At 46.3% G+C, this 8626-nt stretch overlaps 1 protein-coding gene across 1 annotated transcript in view; it reads right to left on the minus strand.

The window, feature by feature from the left end:
* The window catches only part of LOC100741037 (homeobox protein homothorax), a 523620-nt gene that overhangs the window by 236387 nt on the left and 278607 nt on the right, over positions 1-8626 (minus strand). The window contains exon 10 of the mRNA XM_024370767.2: positions 910-1017. Coding sequence (XP_024226535.1) covers positions 910-1017 — 108 coding nt within the window. The remainder of the gene's footprint in view (positions 1-909; positions 1018-8626) is intronic.

An 8626-nucleotide genomic window follows, 5' to 3' on the forward strand; every position in this document is an offset into this window, starting at 1 on the left:
GGCATCGATAGGTATCGATGCTCGACATCATCACGCCACTGCGATTGCGACCCACCGGTAGCAAAACGAGACTAACGAGACACACACGAGGAATATTCAAGAAATCAATCCCCTCTTTCGCGTCTCGGAGCATATATAATATATTTTTCGTTTTTTATCTCTGGATATTTCGTGCCTGAGTATATCGTCGATAGGCAGCGATGTTGTAACACGTCGAGATGGAACAGGGGCGCGCGCGCGTGTGTACGCGTCGCAGCATGGATAGACAGGCGGAGGTGTAAGCGGCTTGCTTTATAAGCCCCGATTCTGATTGGCCGTCGCGTCACCCGATATCAATATTTATTCAACGCGGCGAATGCCCGAGGCACGATTAAAACTTGTTTATGCCGCGAACGATTGCGCTCCTCCCACTGACGGCCGCGTATAACGCGCGCGTCCTCACTGCACACCGTGTCTGCATGCGTATTTCAGACACTCTCGCTCCCGTTTCGTTCCTTTTTACACTTGTTTCTTCGTCTCCTCTTCGATGCTTCCTTCGTGGAAATTTATTCGAAGGATTAAGAACGAGACTCTTCAGGTTCCTCGTAAACATCGTGCAGGCTAGTAGCTTTCGATGAGAGAGTGGAAATTCCCGACGAGTACCTGATAAATATACTACGCGCGAAATCACGAGCCTAATCGCGACGATTAATGCTAGTACTCCACGGGGACGTTAAACAGCCAGAGTCCCGTTTAATTAAGGGTAACGTACGAGCGGCTGAAAATTTGCACAAGAGTTCGGCTAGAACGTCGGAGAGTACGCGACCAAAGAAAACCAGGCCGGCCCATATTTCGCCCGGGATATTCAATTTAGAGAAGGGTGAAAAGTTTCAGAAGAGAAGTGAGAAGAGAGAAGTTCGTAAAACTTACCGGGGCTACCGAGGAAGACGGAAGAGTAAAGAACGCCACGACGCGCGTCGCTCGCCGCTCGTTGCGCGTCCGGCGGCGAACTCCATTCCCTACGCGGACACCATTTACCTGAAGCAAAGAAAAAAATCGATTCACCGTTAATTACTGCCTTCTCAATATAACCTGGTATCAAACAAAATCGCCCTCGACCGGTTCTTTTCTAAAAACGCTGAATTAGAACCGCACGGTCACGTAATCGATGACCGTGAGCGAACACCGATCGGAGTACGAATCGAATTTGCATCGTGTGAACGATATCAGAAACGAGTCGAATCACCGAGAGAGTCGCCGCTCGAGAGTTTAATGAAACACATAAATTCCTGCAAATACATAGGGAAACATAAAAACTCTGTCGACCATCGAAAGAGGAGTTCCTCTTGGTGATACAAAAATAAATGTGGCTCTGTAGTAAAAATTCAACACAGGAACAGTTATTACACGGATACGTAAAAAGGCGGAGAGCAATATGTGCGCGTGGAAAGAATGCACCGAGTCTCGATACACAAAGGGCGCAAAGAATTCGTGATGCGAACGATCACGACTTCGACCAGGGAGATTCTATCGCGTGCTGCTCCATATATATCCCGTTACTTCTTTCCTTTCTTTTTCCCGGCTTCACTGGTCGGCATGCGATCTCACCCCTGCCGCGGCTCGTTCGACCAAGAATAATCGCACAATTATAATAATTAGATAAACGCGCGAGGAGAGCTTGTTGCGTTAAGAGCCGGTACTCGCTCAAACGGGTTCACCGCCTACCGGAATGTATCGAACGAATCTTCGTAACGTCGCGCCGGATACGACAGATGCACTGGCGATACCGAAACGCGAGATATTTCGTATTTCACGATTAAATTATCGTCGATTAATATCAACGTTGACGGTAGCGTGTTCGAAAAAATTCTTCTTTTATATCTTTTTTTTTTTCTTTTCTTCGTGACATCGAGAGTACGATGATAAATCAAAGCATTCAGCAGCAACGTAAATACATACGACGAAAATAATCAGGAACTACGAAAGGAGAAATGATCGAATCACGAACCGATTAACGTGGCAAACGGGAGGCCGCGAGACTGATTTATAAGGCGGACAAGAACGAGTTTCGTAGCCAAGGTATTGCAATTTTCCGGATGCGAAAATAGGAAAGGTATCTACTTTATTTCCAGGGAGATCCCAGCTGAATGAGGATACACGGTAAGAAAGGGTGGCACCGGGGGATAAGAGTAAGCCACGGAGCGAAGTAATTTCACACGAGAGAGTAGGGTCTCGCCCGGGCGGCCGCCGGATCCGCCGGAGCTACAGTCTTATCTACGGAAATATAGCCGACCATCCCCCGGCGAAAATTATATTCTTGAAAAGCAGAAAATTGCTTCGGAAGCTGTGGACCAAGCGCGCCGATATTAGATGTCCTCCTTCGTGTGTCTGAACCACGGACCAAAATAACGAATCATTTTATTATCCATGACACCTAATTAAACAAACCGACTGCACTGTCTTTCAGCTCCTGATAATGCGATGGAAAACTAAAACTTGCGTGAAAAATATAGAATTTTACCCGTGATTTAAGGTGCCACTACGAAAAGTAAAAGTCTCCCTCTTTTCAAAAGGTTCAGCGGAGTAAAAAACGGAACTGGGATTCTAATTCTACGGCCCGAGGAGAAGGTGCGTTTAACCCAAAGTTACGGTTATGGTTAGTCGTGTTAATTTGTAGCCTAGCCAAATGACAGGGCCGAACCAGTGATTCGAAAGTAATGATTATCCCTGGCTCGGGGGACAGCTGGATTCACGTTAATGATGAGGAGATTAGAGATTCGATGACGCCTAACTCACGGATCAACGTGCGTCGAAAGACGAATTCGAATGAATTTCTCGAATATATTCGTGTGACAAACGAGAGTGAAATAATATTTTGGAATAACAGAGACGAGGACGGTATTATGGGAGGAAAGACGCTTCAGGCAGGTAGAAGTATGGGTCGAGAAGGAACGAAGTCGAGACCAGCTCGAGATCCTTCGGAGAAAGCGAAAATGACTGCTTCACGTCGATGGAATCCTGCCTTTCTACGCTGGAAGGAAGAACGAGCGAATAAACGATACATCAGGATTATTCGGAGTCGGTCGCCAGCGTTGTCGACCCATTAAACACTGGCAGACCGTGCGTCACAGTTATCCCCGAAGTCGTCGATGAAACGGGACTCCGGGAATACCTGTAGGATCCTAGAGTGGAGGTGAAGCGGCCGTGAAGAAATTTATAGCCGCTAAGAGACAGGGTGTAATCATACGCGTCACCCCGTCAACTCTGTAACCGTGATTTATCGTGGGAATTTTCAAAGACGTCCGAGAATGTCTGCGATGCTCTATAAACGAATACCACGAATTCCATTCTATTTGTCTGTTTTCCGGTATTCATCTCGTTTGATAACGATCAATTTTTTAACAGTTTACCAGCAAATGTAATTCGTCCTATTAATCGAATCGTTCATAGGCGAGATAGTCACGAGCTGATAATTGAATCCGGAGGGAAAGTCCATGGCAGACACACGAAAGCGACGATTCGAATTCATTGAAGCGCTCGAACCGCATCATGAATTATTCCGCCCCTGAAACTTTAATCACGGCCGATTCCGTGTTCTGAGGAGAGCAATCGTCGCATCTGGAAACGGAGCACGAGTCGGGCCGAGCGGGGGATTCGTTAAGTGGCATCAAGTGAGACGTCTCTTTTGAACGATCGCTGTGCGGCTAAATTGCGGGTTAACTTCGGGGTTCGCGTGTTAGCGACAGTCATGCCACGCGGTCGAGTCGTGTGTAGCAGATGAAACCCGGAGTGAATGAGATAGAAAGATCGGAGGGAAGGAGAGTCAGGAATCAAGGAGGGCCGAATTGGAGGAGAGGTGGATGATTCGACGACCGTCTTGTTCATCTTTGTCGCCGTCTTAACCGGAGACGAAAAGTCAGGACCCGAAGTCTGATACGTTCTGCGCGAGCGCGTCTCTCACTACGGTCCTGGTTTATTTTTACAGACTATCATACGCTCGACGATTGTAAATTGGAATGTAATTCGAGCAGCGCGTCCATGGATCTCTCATCGGTATCGGGTCCCCCGCTGTCCGCCACTGATTCATCTGCGTTAACGAGTGTCGTGCTTCCAGTTTCAGCGGATGGTTCGTTGAACTTTTTCGCTGGCCAATCGCACGGATATTCTCAATTACAATTCTGCTCTCTTTTTATGAGTCAGCCTCATGCATCGTGTTACTCCATTCGGTAGTCTGTCATCGGTTTTGTAATTCGTTTGGAATCTCGCTTGGCTGAGGGTTACTTGACCCGTTCGTTAATCTTCGACCAGCATCGCGCGAAAATAAAACGCAACATATAAGTGTCTTTTCAGTTCTTACGATTGCTTGCTATCAACTGTATATTAAATGTATATGTGAATTAAACGTGGATAAAACGTCCTAAGGATCGGTATAGATAAACATCTAAAAGGGCATAACGTAACAGCAGGATTCATCAACCATAGAAAACATAGACGAGGTTATAGGCCGGATATAGATACATTCCCAAAAACCCCATCGTATTGAGGTTGCGTCCTCGATATAAATAAATCAATATAACCTACTTCCACTCTGAGACACCGCCCTCTTTCTCCGTAAGGAAGTGACGTATGAGACTCGCATCCTCTTGAAACGAGGGTTGAGGAGGCCACCCTGTTATTTCACAGTTAGGCTGGCCCCATCCCAGCTCGCGCCACCTTCAACCTTCTTCTACGCTGGCATCTTCTCTATCCGAGACCGAGCTTCGTCCCTAGTCTTGCTTCCAGGCGTGCACGAGTCCCTCGGGAAGCTTTTGTCCTCGAGCTGTAAGCGACTTCCTGACAGGCCAAGTTTGCACCTGCTCTCCTCTTGCCGCCGCCTGTAACTCTCCTCGCCCGTTTCTCTTTATTCTTCTCTTTCACTTTCGGCCTTTCTCTTCCCGTGACCATGTTCCTCTACATTTTTCTCTTTCTTCCGGTAACTTCAATCTAACCTTAATGTCAGCCCATACCACCCACCAACGTGCTACCGGCACGAAATTTATTCGGAATAGCTATCCTCGATCTTCCTTGTCCGTACTCTCGAGACTCTTCGTTTAAGGATAATCCATAGATGAATCAGTGAATATATCGAGATAATAATTAATTTTCAATAATTCGTCGTGTTAAAATTGTGACAACTTTACATCTGTTGAGGCGCATCCAACCTCGGAAGACACTTTCAACTGAGAAACTTTAGTTCTAGGTCTTTAATATTAGATATATTCAATTGCTAATTACAAAGAATTTTATTCCTTTCGTATTCATAAATAGATTGAAAATTTCATAACAATTCAACTACTTGACTAGAAGTACACTTAACACCTGTAGTATATGTAGCGCCAAATTGAATGAATCTATAATCCTCGTGTCCCTTCTTCCCACTAGACCCAATGAACTTTTCATTTACCACGTGTCACCGATGGCACTATGATAAATTACGTAGAGTAGTTAGTATCTTTTCTCTAACCATTAAGTATCTTCGAATAAATCAGAGTGAAGGGGAAGAAGACGAAAGAACATACACGATAACTCCTAATCCAGCAAGCTTCCACCGTTATCGAGTTGTTCTTCGTATAGAATGGAAGATCACAGCGATAAAGCGATCAGAATTTTCCACGACGCCAGAGGCGCACCACGGCTTGTATTTTCCGTTTCGCGTAGTCGGTGTCTTTCTCTCCCGGGGGGAGGTGGCAAAGCTGGAGGCGGAGGAGGTGGAGAAACAGACAGAGAGAGAAAGAGGAGAGGGACGTTCGCAGATGTTCGAGACGCCGGGTGATTAATGACGCCCGATAAACGTAATTTGTTGCGGGGCCGCGGACTCGTCTTCTCTCGGCTCGTCTTTCGAATTCAAATTGATAAACAGGACGCAGTTTGTAATGGCCGGTGGGTTGCGCTGCTACGGGACGGCCGGCTGTCGGACAAGCCGGACGACTTCACTGACCGGCCAGTATAGTAATTAATTTTAAGCAGCATGCTGCGCGATTTTCACTATCTCGACGCTACCGCTCTTCGTCTCCGCCGTTCTCCACCTGACCGTGACAAACACACCCTCGCCACAGCCGGACAGACGATTACCCTTCGCGCTTCCTTCTTTCTAACGCGCGCGATTCCCAGTCACCTGCTAATTCAATTACTTGCGATTTCAACGACCCACGAATGCCGCATAACATCTGAAAACTATCTTAGCGGTACGTTTTGCTTATTAGTTTTTCGTGAATGACTGCTCTTTCAAACTCCGAATTCCTGTTTTTCGCCAGTTGGTTACTGAGAAACTAAGTCCACATTCTCTTCCAAACTTATATACTGCCCTCTTTAGTTAAAATGCCTTACCTAGTGTCTTCTCATTTTTAAGATATGTAGAAATATTTCAAGTTCCCCATATTTTTTAATTTTTAAGCACAGCTATTTACACAGTCTGTTACGAAAACATAAATAAATATAAAAAAAATGAAGAGGGACAAAGACAACACAGAGTTAGGTATAAAACATCAGCTTAGTAGAAAGTGACGGATTGCTAGATAGAATATTTTAACTACAGAGAACGACATAGATCTCTTTTAGACTCTCCTACATCAGATCTGTGTTCAATTAACGATAAGTACTATCTGTATATTATGAGTGAACTATGAAGAGAATACTGAATTAACTATAAGCATTCTTCTTTGTAAATCCTCGTTATTAAAATAATATTATATTATTAAATATTATATTATTAATAAAACCACTTTCTAACAATATACTAACAAAGTTCGTATGTAATAATAAAAAAATAATTTGATGAGTCTCCTTAGAACAATTCACAACATTTGGATATTCTCTCAAGACCATCAAGATGGACAATCGTCATAAAGGGATGGTATAAACGGATGGCGAGACGAAAACGAAACAAGTTTGATAGGGATGCGATAGCGTGACACGCGCGCCGAATCGAGTGGACGTTATTAAGAGGAATAAAGATAAGCTGAGGAGAAGTGGGACCGGGATAGAAAACGCGCGTTTCAGATCACGGAGAACACGTAGGCGCGTACAGATCGAGGTCTCGCACGTAGGCGCGGCTGACAAACGCAGCTATGGTCCACGGTGTGTCGCACGAACGCGCGATTACCATTAAACGCGTAATGGAAACGGGTCCGAAGGAACCTGGTCACCGACGATAACATCGAACAAAGGTGTTAACGTAACTCAACAGAGACAGGTGAGAGCACCAAGCTGCGGTGTTGCGCGCGGCCACTCGCGAACACACTTCGCTTCCGCGACTTCCTCCATAAAACGCAAATCCACAATTAACACTCTTTCCTTCCAGGACGCTCGAATTTACGTTGCCACTTAGCGCGGTCGTCGCGTTCCCCGTCACCCTTTGCCAGCCGATTCGAACAGCCGTAAGCTGGATTTTTAAACACCATGAAACGGTCTCAAACGGAAATAAAAGCACCTTGCAAAACGTAGTTTATTAGTTCTTTTAAATAGTGCTCCGATCAGTCTACAGCGTTGAATCGATTATCGTTATTCGCTATGGCTGTTATATGTCATGGGAAAAGTTTCCAGATCGATATGGAAACGAAGACAGACGAAGCATTTCGTTGAGAGAAATACGTCAGCAGACATAATAAACCGAAAGTCCGTGGAATTTGAAGAAGAAACGCTGGTCTTAAAATAGGGAACGTAATAAGGAGCGTAATAATAGGCTATCCCTGACGAAAGCATAGATCCATTTTTAGGATTCGCTCCTGGGAGTACACAAATAGAAGAAGCCTGGAATTTGTTGGGAAAATTTCCACGGAGCGCTTCGTCATGCCTCGCGAAGGTGTCCCTTGCGTTTCAAAATACATACGTACATTCATTCCTCGGACCTCGAAATTCGGCTATTTTTACGTTCTCCGCGGAGACCTATCTTGACCGTGTCTATTCCGAATTCGCGAGACGAGAAGAAGATCGAAGTCGAATTCGCTAGCCTCCATTGAAACAACAAACGAAAGGGTGAATTATCGTCGCGTCGACGGAAGAAAACAGGTCGAGGGAAATTCTCGACGGATCCTCGTCGGCCTTCCCTATCCGTATTCACGTCCGATTGTTCGAGTTATAAACGCAGCCCGCAGCGGAGGCCGTTTGATCGATGGCAGCCAAAAGCCAGTCGCGGCGTGGCGCGGTAGAGAGGTGGAGGGAGAGAGGGATGAATACGGAGTAGCAGAGAACACGAGGGAGGAGGATAGAAAGAGAATGAGATAGGAGGAGAAGACCGAAAGGGACGGAAGGGAAATGCAGAACGTGGGGCCGAACGGAACACAGAAGGTAGAGGCGAGGTAGTAGTAGGTGGTTGGGCGGTCGGAGGTGGTCAGGAATCACGGAGTGATGTCAGCCCGTGACTCGTGACACGCGCTGGTTTAATTAGCGCTACAATGCCGAATCTGTGTGCATGTGCAGCCAGAAGGTGGAAACGCAGCGAGAGAAAGAGGAGGCCGAGAGGGAGGAGGTGGAGGAGGTCGGAAATCGGACGATGGAGGACGCAAAGCCCGAGCAAACCGCACCACCCGTGTGCCCTGTTCCCGACTACGATTCACTCCTCTCTTTCTGGCACTCTGCCTGCCGACCTACGACCCGCCCCCGGGACCCC

The sequence above is a fragment of the Bombus impatiens genome, unplaced genomic scaffold (assembly GCF_000188095.3).
Source record: "Bombus impatiens unplaced genomic scaffold, BIMP_2.2 scf_0930, whole genome shotgun sequence".
In the NCBI taxonomy this organism is placed as follows: Eukaryota; Metazoa; Arthropoda; class Insecta; order Hymenoptera; family Apidae; genus Bombus; species Bombus impatiens.